General features: G+C 41.0%; 1 protein-coding gene across 2 annotated transcripts in view; it reads right to left on the reverse strand.

Moving 5' to 3' along the window:
* Window positions 1-442: 442 nt before the first annotated feature.
* IL1RAP (interleukin 1 receptor accessory protein) overlaps window positions 443-25,203 on the reverse strand; it is a 135,457-nt gene continuing 110,696 nt past the window's right edge. The window contains exons 8-11 of one of the 2 annotated variants that reach the window (XM_051991641.1): window positions 23,598-23,746; window positions 15,921-16,070; window positions 14,190-14,333; window positions 443-1,707 (exon numbers count right to left, since the gene is read on the reverse strand). In XM_051991641.1, coding sequence (XP_051847601.1) covers window positions 986-1,707; window positions 14,190-14,333; window positions 15,921-16,070; window positions 23,598-23,746 — 1,165 coding nt within the window. In that variant the 3' untranslated portion in view covers window positions 443-985. Of the gene's footprint in view, window positions 1,708-5,785; window positions 8,652-14,189; window positions 14,334-15,920; window positions 16,071-23,597; window positions 23,747-25,203 lie in introns of those variants that run through there. The other variant, XM_051991642.1, reaches the window with a different exon arrangement.

Consider the following 25,203-nt stretch of genomic DNA (forward strand, 5'->3'; position numbering starts at 1 on the left):
CGTTGCACCATGCCTAAGAATCCAGCCATTCCAAACCAAATGGTTTATGGAAAAAGGCATTTTGGAATATGTGGAACTCTCGCACCATAGCCGTTTGGCTTAGGGTGGGCCATTAGGAAAAGTCACCAGTTCTTTCTGAATTGGACTGGATCTGCCCCCTCTGATGTCCAGGTTCTGACACGAGGAAATTTTAGGTCAATCCCCATCCTTTTTCTTTTTTTCATTTTCTGGTTTGTCCAGTGGTGTTCGGTCCCTAACGCTCTCAATGTACAACATACGGTGGCTTAAATCAGATTGTTCCACTCTCCTGGGTCCTGAACTGGGTCAGGACTTACTCCAATCTCACCAATCTCCAAAGAGAAGGAAATTAGCTCTGGTCTGAATTTTAAGCAGCTGCAAATGGGAAGGAAGGAGTGAGGTCAGAAGTTTAGGACAAGTGAAAGGCCATAAAAATATAACTTTATTAACACAATCATCGGGTAGTCTGGGGAACATGAGTGTGCAAAGGAAGAAAGCGCTCAGTGTACGACAGTCTAAGTTGAGCTTCTGGGGTTTGGAGGGAGAGAGGAGCGGATGGATGTGGGGCTCCCAGTTTTTTGGGGTGCTCCCCCTCTCCCTGTTTTAACATCAATATGGGATGAAATCGCTTCTCCCAATCACAGTGTCTCCCGTCCCAGGCAGACCCACCCTGAATGTTCCCAACCCCACTGCACCCGACCACTCATGTCACAAATGCTCCCCCAAAAGTCTTTTCTCAGGCTTTAGGTTTCGGTGGCAGGGTGGACGCTAAAGGGCCAGACTCCAAATAAGCTCTTATGGCAACTGGGAATCTTCCATTGGGAATGAGTCCGGGCCTTTTGTCCATCAGGAAAGAGTGAGAAGTCGTATCGATAAAAAGGACACCATTGAGCGGTCGCTTGCTGGCTTTTCCCGAGGATTCAGAGATGGGGAGAACAGGGCGAGCGGCCCCCAGGGCACTTGGGCATCAGAGGACGTAGAAGTCGTTGTTGTTGGAGAGGTCTGTGAAATGGTGAAGGGCCAGGGCCGAGATCTGGGGGGCGGGGGTGCTCAGTCTGTTCCCGTTTGGGACCCAGTGCGTTCCCACCTGCTGGGGCACAGGTTTGCAAAGGTGGGTCTCCCACTGGGGCCGGCTGGGGGCTTCTGCTCGGTTCTTGTTCCTCAGGGGCTTCTCCCCTTTGCAGTAGGTGACGCAGCAGCGACAAGCCCCCGACGGCTTGCCTTGATGCTTGCCCGCGGCCCCTGGCGGGGCTGGAGCTGCCCCCGCGGCCCTCCTCGAACCCAGGAGCTCCGGGGGCACTTTCAAACGGCCCCTCCTCCTCTGGATGTGGTCGAGGCTGATATCTGACTGGGAGGAGCAGCTCTCGTTCCAGCCGGAGCCGGCGCTCAGGCTCCTCAGGGGCAGAGCCAAACGCAAGGCCTTCCAGAACCTGGAGCCGGGCCTTTTGGACCTCTCGCCCTCCCAGCTCACGAAGGAGACCGAGTCCTTCAGCTGCAGGATGCTGGGGTGCGGGTGCTCCAGGGGCCGGTACTCCACCACCACCAGCTGGGTGGCAATGGAGTTCTGGCAGAGCACGCCCAGCTTAAACTCCAGCAGGCTGATGCTCTTCTCCGTCAGGTAATCGGGGCTGAGGACCACGATCATCCTCCGGCTTCTCTGGATGAAGTCGAAAACCGCCTCCACGGTGTCTACATGGGAAAGGCAGAAAAGAGAGACAGAGAGAGCGAGCTAGCAAGGGGAGGAACAAGCGCTCCAAGGCCGGAATTCGGCGGGGGAAAGGGTCAAGAAAACGTGGCCTTCTTTCCGGAGGAAGAGGACTAAGCTAGGGAGTCGGGTATATACCGCCACACAGCTGCTCATTTTCCCCTGTTTTTTCTTCTTCCTTTTTTATTATTCTGTGTTACAAGGGGGTGATACAAGGAAGGATGCTGAGGGAGATGGAGTTAATGTGACAAGCAACAGAGTATTATGTGTGTGTATTTATCCATGTATATATATTTATTATAATATATATATATAAATACAATTTAATATTAACACAATAGAATATTATATATAATATAAATATAATGTGATATGATATGATATAACATAATATTTGTATATATATTTATATAAATATACACACATATATCTCCCCCTTTATTCTATATCTATTGTTCTTATAGGATGATATATATGTAATTAGGTGTGGGGGAATATGTGCCTTTGTTTTTGCATATGCATACATGTCTATACGTACATGTATGTCCATGTGTATTTCTATCTTTATAGATCTCTGTCTGTATAACAATAGATACGTATTACTTCACATAGAGATAGACAAGGCCCAATCCACCATGCTCGCTAAGGACAGGCCACAAGGGTCAGTTCCTCCCTCTTGTCTCTCTAAAATGATCTTTTCCGCAATAACTAAGGCTTTGGAGAACGGAAGCCAAACCTCTCCGGACCGGGTCCCAGTTCAGACATTTTCTCTGTGGAATCTGGGGCAGGAAAGCTGGCTTCCTCTGGAGGAGAGAGAACACCAGACAGCATTTCAGTCCTATTCTGTGGCGGATGGGTGCTGGGTCTGGAGTCCGAGCGGGCTCGGGACTAATCTCGCCTCTGACTCCTGGGGGCGGCCATCACTTAGTCTCCCTGGGCTTCAGGGGCCTCGCCTGCAATGAGGCCGCCTCCTCCTCTGATTACCGGGGCTGCTGCTGTCCTCCACTGAGGTAACGCTCCCAGAGCATCTTGTGAGTAGTGAAGGCCCAACGTGAAATACAGCTCCCTACCCCGGAGCGGGCCCTGCTGGCACACGGACGATGCACCGGCCTCCCCTCCTAAGATTTTAAAGGAAAACATGGGACCCTAAAAAGCCCTGCTGCCAAATGTACCTTTGAACCCAAAGACACCGTCTGAGAGTTATCAGCGAAAGGAATGACTGAGTCCCATACTTCATATTGCCATAAATGAAAGCCGACAAGTTGCAGGTAATTGGACCACAAGGAAGCTGACGGGGATTTAATAGAGCTAGGTGGCTCATCAAATTAATTCTCTCCAATTAATGGAATGATCATGAATCTTTAATGACAGCTAAAGAGATGCAAGCTCAGCAAAAGACCTGTTGGCTGGCTTTAACCAAAAAGGGTGTGTGGTGGGGACGGGGAGAATAATAGCTCAGTAAGCATTTTTTTAAACATCCTACAGAGCAGCCTAAAACTCTTCTTGCTTCTAAAATCCAAATTTTTCTGCTGACTTCCCTCATTTCCTCCGGTTTAGCTGGACTAGCAACAAAGGCTCACATCCGCCTCCCTCTCATCCTCCATCCCATCCAATTTGCTGCTAAAGCTCCCCGTTTTCTCTCTGTAACATCTCCAACTCTTCTTTCCTCCTCCATTGCCACCATCTTGCTGCAGATCCTCATCTCCTCACACCTGGACCATCATCCTAATCTACTGGTTGGTCTGCCAGCCAGAAATCAGTTTCCCACCTAGTCGGCCGGGCCATCCTCCACACAAAGTGATCTTGCTGAAAGAGCCCAGGTGTGCTCACAGCACCTGCCTCCTGTCACCTCCAGCCAGTCCTGATCTCCTCAAAGCTAAAAACCCAAGTCTCTGATTGGCTTTCAAAGCCACTGCCCTCCTCCACTAATCTTCCTAGTCGTTGCTTCTCCTCCCCTCCATCCCGTGCTCTCTGTGCCACTGGTCTCCTTGCTGTTCTCCCAGAATCCTCCATCTCTGAATTACGAGCCACTTTCCCTGGTTTCCCCCATGCCTGGAGCATTATCCCTCTTTAACCCTCCCTCCTAGCTTGCCTTCCTGACATCCCCTCCTCTGGTGATTATTTCTATTTTATCTATCTTCTTTGTCCACTGTTATCCCCATGGTCCCATCACACTATGAGTTCCTTGAGACCAGGAACTCTCTGTTACATTTCTTTGTATTCTTTGGGCTTTGCACAGTTTCTCCACATAATAGGCACGTACTTTATTGACTAATAGCACAGTTGGTGAAAGTGTCTGATGATGGTTTCCATAATGGAAAAATACTTTCCACACACTTCATTTTGTATGAAATATAATCTGGATTTTCTAAACAAACATACCTGGATGCAGATATCCAAAGGGGTTGCTGTCTTCTAAGTAGTCTCTAAGCATTTGTTCCAAGATGCTATCTTAATGTAAAATTAATTTTAATTTAATTTAATTTAAATTTTGAATTTCCTCTTTATCTATTGCCTGCAGTGCTCCTCAGACCCTTTCAAAAATCTCACCAGTGATGAATCTCTGACTTTCAAAGAAAATTGGAAAGTTAGCTGGAGCCAAAGCTATTGCATGAGATGCGTAATTACATCAGGCTAATATTCTGTTTTAAAAGATAAGTCCCTGTGTTCGTATGTACATGTGTGTGTGTGGGAGAGGGGTAGCGGAAAAGCAAGACTTTGGAATTGTTTGCAAGCTCCTAATCTGGCTTGGAAGTAGATTCCTAGTTGAGGGGACTGTTTATCACCAGCCTGTACTGTCCCTTTCTAGCATCCCTAGTCTAGCTGGAGGTTACCATGGAGATTATTCTAGTTCTATCCTCTGTGTTGCCATCCAAGCAGGCTGTATAAAAGATAGCAACTCTAAATCTCTGTCTAACATTTTAATGTTGAGTGAACAGAATGCTGATGGGGTGGAAGGGGGGATTATCTGGCAGGATGTTTACCTGGGAAGAAGGTACAATTTAGCTGGAGAGTTTAAAAATCCTATTTTATCGTGAGGATTTGTTACAGAATGACAGCTCTTCTCTTTAAATCTTCTTATTTGGACATGTGCATCTGGTGGGGATGAAAATGCCTCTGAATCACTTGTATCTTTTGTCTCATCCCTGGGAATACTTTGGGGCTCTAGGGTTGGACACAAAGCATCAAGCATAGAGATTGAGTGCTAGGAAACCAAAGAATACTGAGCAGCCATCAGTGGAGGAGAAAATTTGTAGTGATGTGCAAAAAGGAAAGTAATAGTTGGAGGTAAAGGATCTGCATCAAAGGGATAAGGCACCCCATTAACTTTATGAGTGACCACTTTTTTTTGAGTTCTCTTAAGCCCTGGGTTCAAATTCCCAAGTAGTTGCGCTACTTGCTTCCTGATTGACTTTATGTAAACCACATTTTTGATTTAGTATCAGTTCTTTCATCTGGAAAATAAGTGACTTGGAAGAGCTGTCTTCCAAGATCTGTTCTAGAGCCAGATCATGCCCTAGGTGGAAAGATAATTCTAAAAGGGCAGGAATGAGTAATGTCCTGGAGAGAGCATTCACCTTAGCATCAAAAGCCCAGAGATTCTGTCCTGCCACCGTGACCATCAACAACTTGCTTCTGAGAGTCATGTCTTGAAGGATGCTTCCATCATGGATGGATTCCTTGATCTAGTTGTCTCTTTACTACTCTAATTGGCTAATTTATATAGGAGGGAGAGAAAGCTGTACATGAGATTGATCACATTTGACACATCTTAAGGTGGCATTTTGCAAAGTCCATGAAATGACCAAGAATCTATAGGTTGCCCTTGCATTTGGGCTTTGCTATCTGTAACCATGCTTTTTTGTATTAAGTAACATCTGTTCTCAAACAGGACCAACCCCTACCTTGTTCTCAGATACTCCCCAAGTACAAATGTCTTTCTTAAGTGAAATGCTTTTTGGGATTTTGTTTGATTGCTTTTCATGAATGGTTGATTTTAATCTGGTACCTGAAACCCCAAATAAAACATACAAAAAGAAAAGAAATATGCACAAACTAAAATTCAAAATGGAAAATAAATGGTTTATTTTAAAAATAAACAAATTTATAAAACAAACAAAAATACAAAAATACAGAGATTGTAAAAATCTCAAAATATGAAAACATACAGAAAGAAAATATTCAATGAACAAGTAAAACTGCGTCAAACGGCTAATCTATCTGATTAGATTTAGCTTTCTGTCAACTGCTAAGTTACAAAAGGGAATATGGTTCATTTCTAAGGTACTGGTTATCATAACTTATCTTTTCTAGGGCTCTGGGTCCATTTGGATTCAAAAAGACCTTGTACTTGCAAAAATAGCCCTTTTCCTGTTCATAATGGCCCTCTTCCCATCCCCGTCCCCGCCAAAGCCCACACAAACCCACTCTCTGCCTGTTCCTTTTTGGGGCAAAAATTAGAGACCAAACTCTCAATGTTACTTTATAAGCAGCAGCACAACCAGCAGCGATATTTAAGAGGTTGCATTTGGACTAGTTTAATTCCAGGACAACAGCCAATAATCTAAAACCAAGGAGGTCAGGACACCTGGAATACAGGGGCGGGCTGCTTCATGGACAATGAGTCTCGCTAATTTATACACAGAAGTCTAGTGTCTCATCTATGTCAACAGATCAAGAAAAGGATCTCCAGTAGACTCCTGTCCCGATGACTGATGGGCAGTCGGGTCTAGGATACAGGGGATGTTTCTATTTCTTTCACCGGGGCCAGTACGGATTCAGCACTGGTCCACATCGAGGGCTGGTTGGCTGATGTGATCTTTCTAATGGTTGGAGGAGCCCTATCTATGGCACAAGACTTGGAAACAAAGATGATGTCGACATTGTTACCTCTACAATGCAATGATGGAGAGCCAGGGATTCAGAACTGGTGATCTAGGCTTACGAGGGTATGATGGGGTGGGCAGCGCTCACCAAAGCATCAACGAGGAGAAAAAGGAATACGGAAATATAAGTTGCAGCCAAAATTAGCTAGAAGGCTCCTTCCCCTGCCACTTCTGGAGGAAGGAGCAGGCAGAGGGAATTTGGCCACAGAGCACGCGGACCAGAATCCCAGATCCGCTCCTTCCTACCGTGTGACTTTGGCCAAGCTCCTTAGCCAGATATGTTATTTTACCAGAGATCACTCTACTTGTGGTACGAAATACTTACCACATGGGAGCAAAGACCTTATACACATACACGTTGTATAGTAGCTTTATATACATATGTATATTTAAAGTCATTATTCCCATGATGGAGGTGCTCTGGGCACATGTGGAGATAGTCCAGAGGTGACGAGCTAGAAGGCACTGGCCAAGGGAAAGTAGGGCTCCTCCCTCTAAGTGGACAAAAAGTACAGAATCGGGGGCTGTACTTGAGGAACTAGACAACCCCTTGAAAAGATGGCCTTTTGCGTGTGTGTGTTTTTTTTCCTAGACAAAAGTACTCTTATCTAAAAACTTCTTATCCTGGATTCCCAGAATCCATAGTAGATTTCTAATAGGATCTAGGAGATCCTACAAATAGGATCAGTGGTATGTACCCAGAAGTCACTGGCCTTAAATTTAATAACAAAAAATAATAAAAATAAAATTATTAGTGCATCCCAAGGAAGTCAGTAAGTGAAGGGGAGCATCAGATTAGACTCGACTTCTCGTCCTGATTTGACCCCTTAGCCTTAACCTCTGTCTCCCCCATCTGCAATATGGGTATGATAGTGTCCGTAATGCCAGCTAACAGTAGCTACAAGGCTCCAAGGAGAAAATGCAAGGAAAGCTTTTTGTAAATCAGAAAGCACCATTAGACATGGGAGTCACGAGTGATGATTTCAGCTCTTCTGAAAGAACAGCCCTCACCTATGGGTGCTGAGGAGTCAGAGACTCATGGGCCAGCCCCATGAAGGGTGGTAAGGGGGGAGGTTCCCGGCTGCCCTGGCTTCTGAGGTAAGACTTGTTAAGGGTGCTAAGTTAGTGAGGTTTGGGATGGGTGCAGTAGCAGAAGCCAGAAGCCAAAAGCCAGACTTCTGGTGCTCTTTTAAAGCCCTTGGAGTCTGTTCTCAAAGAATGAGTAGCAAAAAATGAGGAACCAAGTAACCAAACTCATCCCCATGTCTATCTCTTGGACTGTCCGTTTCAAAGAAAGGAGCTTGGGGAGCTGGGAAGAGTTTGATTTTTTTTGGGGGGGAGGGATCAGAGATGGAATCCAAAGAAGTGAGTTTTTGTAGGTTTGGTTGTTTTTTCAACCAGGCTGAAAAGTCCCCCCAGGCAGGACCTTTCCTGGACACTGCCTGTGGGTGATACGGTCCGCCTTCTGCAAACAGTCATCCTAAGCCGGGCGCTCTCTCCAGAGGTCAAAGCATCTGCTCCAATCATCCTAAGGCAGCCCAGTTCCTATCTCTTCTATTTGCTGGAGGGGGAAGGGGGACCGCCCTCCCTGAAGTTCTCCCCACAAAGGGAGCCCCGTCTGACCTAACACCCAGAAGGACCTGGTCTCCATCCCACTGTCCCAGCTCTCTGTGCTCAGACGTTCCTTAAGGAAGAATAGGAGAGGCCGTGCTCCTGGCTGCTGGAGCGAGCCGGCCTCTTCTTCACAGGCATGGCCATCTGCAGCTGCTTCCAGAACCTGCCCTGGGGATACCTGGACTGGTCTCCTTTCCACTTAATGACTGTGAGTGCCGTCTGGGCCCGCTTCAGCTCCTTCACCTTGCTCTCCTTGACCGCTTTGTACTGCACTAAAATGACGTGGATGCTGCCCCGAGAGGCCATGCTTTCTAGGCCAGCTTTGAGCTCCAGGAGGCTCTGGGTCCCCTGGAGGATGTAGTTGGGACTCAGGACAACCAGCAGGCGTCTGCTTTTCTGAATGAAGCTCAGAGTCTCATCTGTGACAACTGAGAAAGAAAAGACCGCGCTGGTTAGTGTGGGTGGAAACTAGGTCACACTCACTGGGAGCAACCCTAGGAGAGGAGGGAGTGTCCGAAGTTAGGGACAGGGACCGGCCCACGAGGCTGTGATGAGACCTGACACTGAGCTCCGCTCCTGAAGAGCAAGAGTGTCCACCCCAAGGAGAAATACTGAGAAGTAGAACAAGCATTTCCCCCAAAGAGAGTCGCTGGGACTCGTCTTCAGACCCAGTTCTGAGGAAGAGGGTGTGTACATGTGTGTGTGCACATAAAATACACATGCCGGATAAAACGAAGAGAACCATGGGAACGATCTTTACAATGACAGAAATGTCGGAAGGATAATCACTTCCAAAAAACTCAGTAACTTTGATCTATACAATGACCCATCGCAGCTGCAAAGGATCCATGATGAAAACTGATCTTCATTTCCAGTTAGAGAAATGATGGGTTCAAAGCGCAGATTTCCATATATTTTCCTCCTTTTTTTTAAATCAAAACATGACGAAAGTGGAAATATGTTTTGCATGACTTTATATGTCTAATGGATGTCTTCTCAATATGCAGAAGGTGGACTGATAGAAGGAAGAAGAAAATTTGGAACTGAAAATAAAAATGAAATTTAAAATAATGAAAAAGCAGCCCATTCTGGGCGCCAGAGAGAGGCAAGAAGATTGTCCTGTTAAACCAATTAGTAGCATGTCCTAATCTAGATTCTCACAAAGACTAGAAAAAGATCTAGGGCTTGGATCATGGGGGATTGTGTGATTTGGAGTTAAGAAGGACACCTCCATCGACATTTCCTAAGCAAACCCTCTCTGAAGAAGAAAAGAGGCAAGGAGAACCCAGCAGAGGGAGCGCTGGACTTGGAACCAGCTTTCCCACTTTCTACCTACATCACTCTGGGTGAGCCACTCATCTTGCCTGTGTTTCGCTTTCCTCCTCTACAACTTGGTTGGATGAGGTGATCATGAGGAACTTTTCCCCTGCAAATCTGTGATTTCATGGTTCTAGAAGTAGACCATTGGAACAATCCCCAGTGGCCCATATGTTTCACCTTGTTTCTGTCACTTCAGAGGATCCTTTGTGATTCTCTAGCAAACGGCTTTGCCTTCCCTACTTGGAATACGTTGCTCCATCACCATGACTCTGAGCTCACCCGATATTGCCGAGATCTCAGCCCAATTTTACCTCTCTTATAAATATTCCCCTCTGTTGGAGTATTTGCTCCTCGAGAACAGAGACAGGTTTTTGCCTCTGTGAATATCCAGAATTTCACTCTCTCATGCTTACAGACTGTGTCTGTATCTGATACTAAGAAAGCACTTATTAAAGATCTGTTGACTATAAGAGGAGGAGGATAGAATAGATGAATGAATGGTTAAATGAAAAAGCATTTATAAAGTCTGCTTCCCAAACTAGGGATCTGGACTAGAGGTCTTCTAAGATTTCACCTTCAAGATGCTCATATAAGGTACTTCCTGTAAGGACTTGACTTTGAAGTACTAAACAAAGGACAGTTATTATTAATGTTAATTTTGGTAACACTGGGCAGAAGCCCAGCTTGACCCTTTCATTTTTTCTCCCAAAGCCCCAAAGTCCCAACTGGGTTCTTCCTGCCCTTTTGATTTTAGCACAATGGCTTCATTCTCAGACAGCATCTTCTGAAGACAAGAAAAGCACATTAGTCTTACAACTGAGTGATTTTTGGCATGAGAAAAGAACCTCCGCTCTTGCTCTGAGGTCTGGGATTAATGGTGTAAATTAACCCCTATATTTTCCCTCCCTAAACTTAAATCATTAATGCAGAGGCAAGAGTTTCTGCAGTGACTATTTTATATGTTTGTTTCAGTGACAAGCCTCTATTTCCTTTTGACTGGGGGAAAATACAAAGACAATAGAGGAGAAGGAGCAGGGGAAGAAAATGTTGAACAGGATGATTTCTCTTTTCAAGCCTCTGATAATTTTCTGTCACCAAACTCTTGTAAATAATCCATCTCTTGGGGGCTGCTTCTTGAGAGCTCTGTAACCCTATTCCCAAAATAGGGGATCGTGCACTAAAGACTCTTCCCTCTGCCTGAGAAAGCCTAATGGACAGTTCCCTGTGCTCTCACGAGCCCCAGCAGCATCCTCATCAGCTCTCAAAGTAAAGAGGTAATAGTGAGATTCCTGAAATGATAGCCTTGAACAGGGGCCAGGGCCAAATGGACCATTCACCCCACATAGCATGGCCAAGAGCTACTTAGAGATGAAAGGAAGCTGGAAAGGGTCCAGAGGAAAGTAAAAGTGACAAGAACCAGGTCAGAAGGAAAAAAAAAGCTTTTGGAAAGAGTCATGCAGGGACAGATGCTAAAGAGTCCTACTACAAGGCTCTCTGGACAGCGATGGCTGTGAACTTTTGGTAGTTGCAGAGGAGTCAAATGGCTTTCCAAAGGAGCAGTGAAACTATAGTCCTTGATCAATGTAAAATCAGACACCTCACTCCAATCATCCCCAGTCCCTATGGCGATCGGTGATGTAGAAAGCTGGAACGCTTTCTTGACGGACGCCCGTCAAGTCCAGGTTCCAATCATACCCAAGACACTTGGAAGCTGAGAGAAGCAAGGTAAGTCATTTCTGTAAACATCAGAGCTTCAAAGGGAGAGGGGGGACAGCCGCTAAGATTCTACCTCAATCTGGAATCTTATGATTGGATATTCTAGTTCAAAGTCTAAACTACCAAGTTTGTGAGGGCGGGGAAGGGCTTCCCTCACCCAACCACAACAGGTGTCCGACAGACGGAGGACGCTCAGCAGTGCTTTTAGGTGATGATGGAAACATTGGGATGGCCATCATCCTTCACGGTTCCCTTTGAGAGGAGGCCTCCAGAAAAGTTACTTTGGTTTTATAAATGAAACTAAGATCAGGCCCAGACCGAATTCATGGTTTCTGATACTTTAAAAAAATACAATGAACCCAGCAGGAGTGTACCCTCCCTAATTCAAAATGAAGGTAATGACAAGTGAGCCTGCTTCTAACATCCCTGGAGTAGAAGGGCTGAGGGTGGGGTGATTCATGGGACCTGAGTCATTCATTAAACACCTACTGTGTGCCAGGCAATGTGCTACGGCTGCCATTAATAAGAGTGAAGGCAGGGAAGAGAAGTCAGCTGCTAGAGACATCAGATTGCTGAGTTCAGGCTCTTGAGCAGCCCCTACTCAAGAGAGATATGCTAATGAAAATGGATTCTTAACAGCCTATGAAAGCAGGTCCACAAGGACCTTCAATTGGCAGCTCCTTTGCCATAATTTGGCGTTACTCCATGGGCTCTTCAGGAGCAAAATTGCATTGCCTTACAAGCATTCTGAATTACAGACTTATTAAAGTGTGGTATCTTTCCTCCTGTCAGTCTGGATAAATGTCTTCTATATTTTCTGAGAATGTGATAGTAATGAGAAAGAGAAAGGAATCATAGAAAAAAGCAAAATAAAAAATTGAAAAAGCAAAATAAAAAATAATTAAAAATTTAAATGTTAGGTAAAATATAAATTATAATTTAAAAATAAACATTTTAGATTAAATAACATCAAACTAAAAATAATATTTAACTAATTAACTAAATGTACAGAGTACAGATTATAGATCCCTGGATGAAATAATCTCTCCATCTATGAATCTATCATCTTCTGAGAATCCTATTAGAAAAGTTAGAGGAAGGATATCAGAAAGTATGAAAGGCATAGTCCCCTTTAATGCATGGGAACATGCAGATTAAATTAACATGCAATTAAAGAGGTAAATAAATTCTAATCCAAGCAAAAAGGCATCAGAAATTGATCTAAAAAGGACATCTCTAAGATAAGGGTTCTTAATCTTGGATCTGTAAATGTCCCTAGGAGTCTACAGAAAGATTTCAGGGACAAGTTGAACTTGGATGGGGTGATTTTTATTTTCACTGAAATTTAGCATTCTCCTCAGCTATTTAAAAACATAATTCTAAGAAGAGGGTCATGGGTTTTCCTGGACAGTTCACAGGTGTCCGTGACTCAAAACAATATAATGTCACCTGTTCTCCACTCTCTCCTGGATATCTGCTAAGCTTTTCTCAAGAAGAGTCTTTGGCTGAGGAATTCCAAGATGCAGAGTAACGCTTCTTGCAAGCAGATTGCATTTAGTTTCCATTTTCCCCAATACCTGCCCATAGAAATTATTGAAATAATTGCTTGATGAAATAAATTGATTGATGCAAGTCAGATACAATGGGAGTCATCTTAGCATTTACAAGGATGCCCAGGTTTTCCTTCAAGTCTTAGCTTAAATTCTCCCCTTCCACTAGAAGCCTTTCCCAAACCTTCTTAATTCCAGTACTTTCTCCCCATTGATTATTTCCTCTTTATCCTGTACATATTTATTTGCTTATTGTTTTCCCATTAGATTTTGAGCTCTTCAAGGTCAGGGGCTATCTTTTGCCTCATTTTGTATCCTCAGTCCTTAGCACAGTGCCTGGCATGTGGTAGGTGATTGATAAATATTTTTTTGAGTAATGGAACTGAACATTTCTAAAAAAAAAAAAAAAAAATGAGCCATGATAGCCTCAGGACTGCCTACAATTTTGTGTCCATTTGGCCTCAATGAGCTAATTTCTATGAATCACTTCTTAACCCATATTTAAACAGGGAACTGGTGGGTGCTCTGTTAAATTGGATCACATTTTCTACAGTATTACCTCCTACAACAGTCAGAAATAAGAAGTCATATGTGTGTAAGTTCCTTAAGATAAGGACTATTCTATTCTTATATTTGTAGCTGTACTTCTCAGTATATTCAATAAATTCTTCTTTATTCAAATTGAATAATGTATATGCTATTTTCCCCTAAGGAAAATATAAGTTCCTTGAGGGTAGTTGCTGTTTTATTTCAGTCTTTAGATCCCCAGTGTTTAGCATAAAATCTATACAGTTGTTTTGGTTGTTGTTGTTTGTTTGTTTGTTTTTGTTTTTATTTAAATGCTATTTTACTATACTGGATGAGAGTTTAATAGAAAAAAAAAAACGTTTTGTTATATTTTTTCCTGCAACTTTTTTTGTATCTCTATTGCTAATTACAATGCTTACGACAAAATGTATGTGAACATACACTTGTTGAATATCAAGGAGTAATCATAATAACTAATAATAATTATTATTTTTATCATCATCATCATAGCTAGCATTTGTAAAGAAATCTAAGGTATGTGCTTTACCATCATATCTCATTTAAAAGACATTTAATAAATTCTGGTTGCACTAAAATAAGTTGCGACTCTGTTGTTTCACCTAGATGAAATGTCACTTTTGGAGGCCAGTCCTATCCAATTTTTGTCTTGATTCCTGACATTCAAGAGAATGACTGGGATACTATAGGAGGTAGGCACTTGGTGAGTGATTGTTGGATAAAGTGGGATGATTAGGATGGGCTGTATGGATGCAGGGAGAGAGGCTAATCTGAATTGTAAAGCTGGGGAGGATAAACCTGGCTCTTATCGCCACTGCTCATGGGAATACCTACTTCCTCCAGGCAGGCTATCTCTGTCAAAGATGCAAAGCTTGTATCCAAATTCATTTTCCAAGACTCCACGAAGGGTCAGAAGGACAAATTCCTCTTCTTCAGCATTCCGTGCATATGAAACATAAATATCATACTCCTTCCCATCTAGCCAAAAATAATAATGAAAATAATAATATTAATAATAAAAACACAGACACAAGACCTATTAGAAAAACTCTCTTTGGGGACCTTTTTGTGTCCTTACATGAAACCCTTCCTTCTTTGTTATTTAGTTCTGTGTCCCTGTGCAAGTTACCCACCTGTGACTAACTTTTGTGTGCCTCAGTTTTCTCACTAGTCAAATGAAGGACTGGTATCAGTGGTCTCTAAAATCTCTTCCAGATCTGAAAGGAATTGCCTTTGATTGTATGAGCTAGGGGTGATTTGGCAGATCATAGTCTGGTTAGCAATTAGCAACAATTCTTCAGGATAAGTAGCGAGTCTGAGAAATAGATTCTATAATGCTATATACCAGACTGAAATAAAATAGCAACTACCCTCAAGGAACTTATATTTTCCTTAGGGGAAAATAGCATATACATTATTCAATTTGAATAAAGAAGAATTTATTGAATATACTGAGAAGTACAGCTACAAATATAAGAATAGAATAGTCCTTATCTTAAGGAACTTACACACATATGACTTCTTATTTCTGACTGTTGTAGGAGGTAATACTGTAGGAGGAAATACACAATATATACACACATCATAGACCTGCCATATGGTGATTAGGAATCAATGAAACTAACTAACTTTGCCATCATTATCTATTCATGGGTGATGTACAAAAAGCGAAGTTGAGGAGAGTTCCCCAGATTTACCATTTCACACCAACATATATTTGGATTTATTGCTTTACACCAACATATATTTTCAATATAAGACATCACTGAAAACGGGCAGTTATATTAACATTCCACCACAATCCAGAAATTCTTAAGGATTAAAGGATGGATCAACTGGACCCATTTTCTTCTCTACTTCCATTCCTCAGAATGAATTAAAACTCCCATTGTGTCTAGTATGGGGTTATGTGATGAAAGCCATTAAAACTTGGGGATTTCAGAATTCAGTTGGAAAGAGGTCTATAGAAACTGATTTTTCTAGACTTCTCATAGGATTTTTCCAATTTACAAGAAAGCTGTACTCTGAAAAATTTGAATCACCTATGTATCTGATAGCATTATTATCATTTCATCAAGAAGCTGTTGCAATATTTTTCTTCTATCTAGAATTAAGGGAAACTAATCATACTAGAGAACCAAATGAATATACATATAAAAGAGAACTGAGTGAAGTTCTATTAACAGGAACACATTTGCTTTACTCACACTGAATTAGAGAAAAAAATGAGCAAATTGCCAAAAAAAAAAAAAAAATCAAAGAAGAATTTTTATTTTATCAAGGATTCCTTCCACAAATGGTGGTCAGAGAGCAATACTTACTCTCATAATGAGTTTGGGGTTTTGTTTTTGGTGTGATCCAATACAATGGGGCCTCATGAGAATAATGATTATCTTAAGGTATCCGTAAGTTATTCAATTATCAAAAGAGAAAAACCTAAAAGACTCAATGGAAGAGATGGTCTCTATGACCACCCCTAGGTTTGAATCCAAGATTCTACAATTTTATGTACATGTTTGAAATGGTTGAAATACAGTGAGAAAAGCTATTTACAGAATTGCTTACCTAAAATGGTTTCATCTGTCCCAAAGTGAGCCCGGTAGAACAAGACCATCTCAAGCCAGTAGACGTGGTAGACCACAATCAGAATGATGATGAGCACAATTGTCACTGCAAATCCACAGGCCAGTTCCACGGTGTATCTTGGAGGTACAACTAAAAGTCAAGTACAGAATGGTAGAAAAGCTGGAGTCATGACTTTTGGCTTTTTGTTCCACCTCAGCAGTTCTCAAAGTCCTTTTAAGACATTGTCTGAATCACCCAATAAAAGTGGAAGAAAAGCAGAGTGGGAATTGATATCTTCATTTTATAAATGAGAAAACTGAAGCTAAGTCATTGACTGGTTTTCCCACAGTTGAATACTTTAGTAAAGTGCCAGATAAGGACTAAAAACCTGAATCTAAGTCACAAGATAAAAGTACTGAATTCATCCAAACTTTGATTGAATTCTTGGTAAACTATGTAGAAATTAATTGCCTTTTTATTGGTTAGAAATTTAAAAAAAAAAAATTGATTGCAAAATCTTAGGGAAGAGATAATGGAAGAGTGGGAGAAGGTTGTTTAGGTGTGTGTGGTGGCCTGTTCCTGTAAAATCTGCTGCTGGGGAAGGCTGAGAATAGTGAGTCACTTCACCTTGGGAATTCTGAGCTAACATGGGCTAATCTGACTGAGTCTGGCCCCATTGGTGTAAGTTCCCAAGAGTGTGGAGGTACAAGGTAGCTAAAAGGGTGAACCAATGCAGAAATAGAGCATGTCTGTGTTCCTATGTTGATCAATATGAAATCAGGCCTATCAGTGACCAATGCAATTTCAGTTGGAGCAACATTGGAAAACTCAGTCTCCAAAAATCATCATCATCATCATCAGCGGCAGCAGCAGCAGCATCATCATAATAATAATGTATTTCTTCATACAACAGCAAAAAAATGGAAGGAAAATGGAAGGAAGAAAGCCAACTATGGAAATTTTCCTTGTAGGTACTTAAAGATAATGCTGAAAAAGGCTAAAAGTAGATCAAAATTGGTATTAAATATGATAAGCTTGATACAGCACATGCTTCACTGTCGAGGACAACAACAAAGCTACTGAGTTTGAATATGGCCATCAAAATGCCAGTTGTGATTCTTGAGGAAGTAAAAATGATGTTGAAAGCAAGAAAGATGGGGGAAAGCTGGACCAGAGCAATTCAATTCAACAAACATTCTATAATGTTATATACCAGGCTCTGTGCTCAGTGCTGGAAATACAAATAAGAAAAAAAGAAAGCCTCTGCTCTCAAAGAGATTACAATCTGATGGGTGGTGACCACCCAGTAAAGAAGTCACGAAAGGGAGGTGGGGATGGGACCCCAGAAGATACACAGTGGGGGGACATTTTTTTTAAGTTGACACCAGACACAGGAGATTGAGCTGAGAGTCCAGTTTTCTACACAAGAAGGCTGGCAGGACTTTGGTACCCTACTCCCTAATATTCCAATCAGAGGGTAGAAGAGACTGGGTGGGAAGTGATATGGAGGCTTGAGGTAACATCCTGATGATAAGATTAGAAATAATGAACTTCTGCTGTAAGGGGCAGATCTGAGTGCCTCAGTGGATAGAGCACTCAGCCTGAGGTAAGGAAGGGTCATTTCAGGGAGTTCAAATCTGGTCTCAGACACTTTATTTGTGCAATTCTGAAAAAGTCCCTTAGTCCTATTTCCCTCAGTTTCCTCATCTGTAAAATGAGTTAAAGAAGGAAATTGCAGTCATTCCACCATCTTTGCCAAGAAAACCCCAAATAGGGTCTCAAAGAATCAACCATGACTGAAAAATGACCCAGTAATATAATCCATAGTATGCAAGGTCTAGGTAAGATGGTTTTGAAGATGTTAAGGGAGAGATTCTTGCAATAGTTTTCTGATTATTCTGCTCGCCTCAAGTTACTCTCCACTTCAATCCATTCAGCTACCAAAGCAATTTTTCTAAAGCACAGATCTGTCCGCATTTCCTCGCTAGTCAATAAATCAGTGACTCCCAATGCCTTCCAAGATCAAATATAAATTCCCTTATTTGGCTCTTAAAGGCTTTCACAACCAGGCCCCTTCTAGCTTTACCCGAATTCTTATACCTCACCACCCTCAAAGTGCTTTATTATCCAGTATACTGGCCTCCTGTATGACTCGGCTAAATCCTTTCTTCTGCAAGAAGCTTTTTCCTGGTATTTCCTCCTCCTGCTAAAACAATCTCTCTGAGATTATCTTTCATCAACTCTATCTGTGGATACATACACACATATATGTTGTATGTGGATAAGTCTCTGTTTATGTATATAATATGCTCATGCGGTATACAGACACATTTATACGCATGCATATGTGAATCTATAGACATACATATGTGTATTTGTATATGTATGTAATATCATGCACATGTTTATTAGCATTAGGATAGGAGATTGTTAAGGACAGATTTTTTTTTTTTTTATTTTGATGGAGCTTGGGAAGTTTACCAATCTCTGTGTCTTCAGCACTTAGCAAAGTGCCTGCAAAAGAGTAAGTCCTTAATAAATCCTTTTTTTAAATGGTAGAATGAGTGGATTCTTAAGGTTTTAGAACAAAGGGATACCAAAATATTGAGGAAAATCTTGGATCTTACTCATCAAAAAATATCTAAGACAGCTTCGATAATTAGTGACTCATAGGCTACTCTCTCATTTCTATATAAATGTGATGAAGATAATCTACAAATGCATTAAAATTATCCTTGATGAAGACAATAGAAGGAAACAGGTTTTTGAAAGCAATGTTACTTAGAAGACCACATTACATTTAATTCAACAATCACTGGATAAATCATTCCTACATATAAATTTAGAAAAAAAATAAAAATCATATAAGGAAAGTTCATTTCCCAAGAATGGGGATGGACAGCCTTTACAATTACATGCAGGGGAGAGATGGAATGCTCTGTAGATCAAGACCGTCAAGAGGAAAAATTGGAAGGGAGCCCAGGCCCATAGTTGACTGTCAGATCAGATTAATTCTGGAAAGATTGATTGGAGCCATCTTGTTGTTAGACAAAGAAAGGCTCAAAAAATGGTTCTCTTCTCAAGGAGCTCATAACCTAAGGAGGGAAAGTTTGAAAACAGCCATGAACAAACAAATGTTCTATAGTATAAACTGGAGATACTCAAAGAAGGGAGAACCCTAAGATTATTAGCAGTTAGGCGGTTTAATGGGTAAAGTGCTAGGTCTACTCAGGAAACTTCCATTCAAATCTGGCCTCAGACACTTACTAGCTGTGGAACCCTGGACAAATCACTTAACCCTATTTACTTCAGTTTCCTCATCTATAAAATGAGCTGGAGAAGAAAATGGCAAATCTCTCCAGTTTCCTTGCCAAGAAAGCCCCAACCATAGTCACAAAAAAGTTAGAAACAACTGAACAACTACAAGTAGGATCAGGAATATTGGGAAAGATTCTCATACATTTTAGCTCAAGTTTGAAAACCAAAAGGAAGAGATTAAATGGGAGAACATTCTCAGCAAGGGAGACAGACGGTGAAAATTCGCACAGTTGGGAGATGGGATGCTCTGTGATTGTTATTATTGTTGCTTGTCCTTCATTTTCAAAGAGGAACAATCGCATGATGGGAGATGTCCGGATTTGCATCTGAATTGGATTTAAATAAGGTAGACTTACACCAAGTGGTCAGCCTCTTTTCCTAAGTCATTGAATTTTAGTGACAAAATAAAAGTCAAGATGACTGAGGATGGTTTGGGATACAGTGAATGCACTTGATGTTTTCAGTGTCTGACCAGGCTCTAAACACTCCCTAGTGCCTACTTCAGTCTCCTCTGTGGCTATCTCCATCAATCATTCTCATCTACCAGCTCCATGAGAGGAAGCTCTTATATACTTGGGGTAGGCATCTCCCCAGTTCACTAATGGATTCAAAACCTGTCGGTCCCCCTCAAACTGGTTTAGCTTCTGTCAGTAAAATTTACCAAGGCGTGGACACGCTGGGCATGTTACAGCTTCTTGGAGTCCCAGGTGACACTACAGTCATTCAATTATTATGTATTTATTGAGTATAATATGTGCCAGGCACTATCCTAGGAGTTAGAGATACAAAGAAAGGTAAGCAAAAAAACAAAACAACAACTAAAACACCCACAAAAAATGTTCCTTCTCTCAAAGACTTCACAATCTGATGGGAAAAAAAACATGAAAATAACTAACAAATAAATAATAAACAGGATTAATTGGAGAAGAGTAACAAAGGGAAGGTACCAGCATGAAAGTGGAGCAGGGATGGCTCCTATATTTGTACTGTCTTCATATTATTTAAACAATGTTGATAAAAAAAACTCTTAACCTGGGATATAAACATTTTGTTTGTTCTCACTTGTACAATGGAGATGTTGGATCAGATATTTTCTGGGGTTCCTGCCAATACCAAATCTATGACCATCTGTCTTTATCAGTAAATAGAGTCACGGATCAAATCTGGGAGGTAGCGACCAATAGTAAAAAATGAAATGAAAACAAAAAAATTCCCATCAGGTGCAATTATCAGCAGAGAAAGTCCAAGTAGGCAGAGGTTAAAGCAGCAAAGCATGAGTCATAAGCTGTAACACAGAATCTGAAAAGCACGGCACTGGCAGGAACCTCAGGCCCTATCATATCCCAAAAGAATCCCCATATAAAAACCTTGGCAATTGATCAATCAACTTCTACTTGAAGATCTCTAGAAATGAGGAGCCCACAAAATCCAGAGGCTACCCATTCCACTTTTGCCAACTTTCATTTATAAAAATCCCCCTCATATCACTTTATATCTCAGATTGGTCAAGATAATAGGGAAAAAAATAATGATAAATGTTGTAGGAGATATGGGAAAACTGGGACCCTAAAGCACTTGCTGGAGTTGTAAACTGATCCAACCATTTTGGAGAGCAATTGGAAGCTATGCCCAAAAAACTATAAAATTGTGTCGGCCCTTTGATCCAGCAGTGTCTCTACTGTGTTTGTATCCCAAGGGAAAAGGCCCCACAAAAAATGCAAAAAATGCGTGTAGCAGCCCTTTTTGTAGTGGCAATGAACTGGAAACCGAATGGACGCCCATCAGTTGGGAAATGGCTGAATAAGTTATGAATACATAGGTATTATGTATATATATTATAGTAATATGTATATAATAAGGTATATGAATGAGACAGATTTTTATTGTTCTATAAGAAATGATGAGCAGACTGATTTCAGAAAAGCCTGGAAAGACTTGCACGAAGTGATGTTGAGTGAAGTGAGCTGCACCAGGAAAACATTGTACACAATAATTGCAAGATCATTGATGATAAATCATGGTAGACAGCTCTCAGCAATGCAGTGATCTAGAACAATTTCAATAGATGTGGGATGGAAAATGCCATCTGTATCCAGAGAGAGAATTGTAGAGACTTTAAATGTGGGTTGAAGCATACTAGTTTCACTTTTTTGTTTGTTGCTTTTTCTTTCTCATCTTTTTTCCCCTAATTTTTTTCTAGAACAACATGACAAATATGGAAATATCTTTAGGACTGTACATTTAACTTATATTAAGTTACTTGCTGTCTTGGAGGGGAGAAAGTGAGGGAGAGAGGAAGAAAAAATGGAACATAAATTCTGAAAGAAATGAACGTTAAAAACTATTTTTGCATGTATTTGGAAAAATAAAGTACTATTGAGGAAAAAAAATCCCCCTTAAACACATATACAACCCATACACAAGTATACATATATACACCAGACACACACTCCACACAGAGCATTAACAGAAGCAGCAGCCAATCTCATTCTCTTCTATTTTCCTTTTATTTTTTAGTGATTCCTTCAGTTTTTACATCAGTCATTCTTAGATCTTTTTTGCTTGTCCATTCATTTTCCAGTCATGTCTCCCTCTATTATCACTTTATTTGATATTTTCTTGGCAAAGATACAAAAAGTGGTTGGCCAGTTCCTTCTTCAGATCATTCTACATATGAGGAAACTGAGGCAAATAGGATTAAGTGACTTGCCCAAGGTCACACAGCTAGTAAGGTCCTGAGGCCAGCTTGGAACTGCATGAGAGGAGCCTGGCCGACTCCAGATTCGGCACGCTATCCACTGGGCAAACCAGATGCCCTCGTTCTCAGATATGCCCTTCCTTACCCACTACTGTCTATCCTTGAAACAGAGAAGAACCAAACCTCTGTGTCTATGAATCACATGAACCGAATCATGTAGTTTTAAGGGAAGCAGAGACAAGAGGCCATTTGCTTTAATTACTAAATTTAGTGCATCCTGTTGCCATTCTGAGACTGGGAGGCCATGGGGTTCAGAAACCAAGCTTTCCCATTTCCAGTGAGCGGAGGGGCTGTTACGGCAACACAGGACCTCCTACAGCTCCTCTCTTTGGTTCTCTGGTGATGAGTCATGACTTTTTAAATCTGTTATGTTATAATATGAAAGTTTTGCTGGAGAAGGCAATATAGGGTGTTAAAGAAACCAGTGGACATTCCCTGGAATCCTGGGGGCAATTCTCCATCAACTTGCTCAGTGGTTTTCCTATTTAAGCTCCCACTCCGTGGTCATATTATTAAAAAAAAAAAATAAGAAAAAAAGAAAGCCATTGGCTGTCCCCGACCAAAGCTTAGTTGTTCTGACATTAGCACTGATACTTCCTAATGATCAGAAGTCAGTGTTCCTCTGTGATGCTTCCATATATCCTGGGGACTTTCTTTTGAACACAGAGAGACTTATTTCTGAAAAGGCTTCTCCATTGTTCAGATCAAACGTGGCCCTATGCATGGCACCAACCAAACTAGCTAATGTGGTCCTTGAGGCAAATTGACTCCAGCTTGAAATCGCTCTGTGACATGTCACAGAATCCTCGAAGATGTTTTGAAATAAAGCTGTACAGTCATGGGACGCTCGCTGAAAGGTAATGACATTGGATAGAGGACAGGGAGAAATAGGCGGGGAACTAAAATAAGCTATTTAACAGTCATTTTAGGTACCTCCTATGTATTATTCATTACTTTGCAATATAACTAACTACAATATCCACTGGGAAAAAATAAAAGACAAATATAGTAAATTGCCTTCCCTCAGAAGGTTTAAAGAACCACAGAATTTTAGGGTTGGAAAGGGATGTTGAAGACCATCTACTCCAAACCTTCCCCGAAAAGGAAGCCCACTATGACATGTATGAGAAGGGACTGTTGATACTTTGCTTTATTAAATGGTGCGATGAAAGAGAGATTCGTCTCATTCTATTTAGGGACAATTCTAAGTGTTGGAAAGGTTTTCCAGACACTGAAACTACATCCATCCCTTCTTAACTTTTACCCTTTCCCGTTCTCTGTAAGTGAAGAGAACAGCGTAACCCATCACCCCTAAGCCATTTCTTCAAAGCTACAAATGACTGCAGCATGATAGGTTAGGGTCATTGGTCATTCTGGTTTGAGAATTCTGAGTGTGTGTATGTGTGTGTGTGTGTGTGTGTGTGTGTGTCCTGGACCCCTTTGGCCATGTCTTGGGAAGCCTAGGGACATCTCCCAATAATGTTTTTAAAGGTACAAATATAATTATAAAAACATGGGAAAACCAAATAAATTCTGAGCCACCATAAGAAGGTTATTACTGCGGGAGAGCTCACATTCTGTGGCCCCACAGGGGAGCTTACCTATCTGTTTGACGATGGCTTGCTTCACTGATTCGCCTTTGGCATTTCTTGCATGACAAGTGTAGTTGCGCTTCAGGTCATCAGAGGTCACTTTTTTGATGCTCAATATCCTGGTTATCATTTTGTTTCCAATAACTGAGACAGTCTCGCTAGAAACGAGAAGGCAAAATAGATGACTGATATTGTGATCCTAAGGGAAAAGGCCCACATGCAAATTGAAAGTCAAGATGGAAGAAAGGCAGAGAAACGACTGATGGAGCTTCATTTCCTCAACTGGTCCAGAATGTATCTGGGAAACAAATGTCATTACTTTCCTACAGTCATTCATTTATTCAATAAATACTTATTAAATCAACTAATACCTACTGAACTCTTATGTGACAATGATTTTTTACTAATTAATGGCAATACAAAGAAAAAGTCAAAATAGCCCCTGCCCTTCAAAAGCTTCCATTCTAATGGCAATTGTATAACTTAGAATATATAGAATAAATAGAAGATATTCTTATAGAGAAAAAAAAATAATCTTGTTTTTTTAGAAGGGAAGGAGAATGAGAATGATCCTTTACAAAAGATGCAATTTGAGATGAAAATTTAAAAGATGCCACAAATTTTAAGATTTAACAGTTGGGGGGAGAGATAATTCCAAGCATCAAGGATAGCCAATGGAAATGCCAAAAGATGAAAGATGAAATATCATGGGATGTGGAGATTTGGGACTTTAATTTATTATCGGGAGAATTGTGAACTGATCTAAATATTTTGGGGAGCAATATGGAGTTATGCACATGGAGTTAATAAACTACCAATACCTTTTGATCCAACAATACCACTGCTTGGTCTATTTCTGAAGATAATTAAGGGAAAAAAGCAAAAGAATTATAAGTTTTACAATGTTTATAGTGGCTCTCCTTATGGTGATAAAGAACTAGAAATTTCAGGGATGTCTATGAACTGGAGAATGGCATCACCACTACTGTGCTATAAGAAATAAGTAACTCAATGATTTGTAAAGGGGAAATGGAAAGACTTGTATGAAATAATGAAGAGCAACATAAGTAGAACCAAGAAAATATTGTCTACAGTAAGAGAAAAAAAGTTTTAAGATTGACATAGCAGAGATATGTTATTTTGACCATGATAAATAGACAAATTAACTATAAAAGACATATGAAGAAAGATGATATCTCTTTCCAGAAGAAGAACCGATAAACTCAAAAGGGGACAACAATGTCAAAATGACCACATGTGAATTCTCAAAGGGAAATATGAATTAATCTCAAGCCCCAAAAGCCTTCCTGAAAAAGCTTTAAAACTATTTTAAAAACCAAATAAGAGAGGGAAAAGAAACATTGGGGAAAAACATGAGAGTTATGAAGGAGAGAATCAGCAGCTTGAAAAAGAAAGGAGAAAATAATAAATGAAGAAAACAACTACTTTAAAATACAATTGGCCATGTGAAAAGGAATTCACTTAAGAAAACAACTTTTTAGAAAGTAGAATTGACTAATTGAAAAGGAGGTACAAAATGGAACCAAGGAAAATAATTCCTTAAAAATAAAAACTAGGCAAGTAGAAGCTGATGATTCTATGAGACATAAAGAAT

This window comes from Antechinus flavipes, chromosome 3, assembly GCF_016432865.1.
Source record: "Antechinus flavipes isolate AdamAnt ecotype Samford, QLD, Australia chromosome 3, AdamAnt_v2, whole genome shotgun sequence".
NCBI lineage: Eukaryota > Metazoa > Chordata > Mammalia > Dasyuromorphia > Dasyuridae > Antechinus > Antechinus flavipes.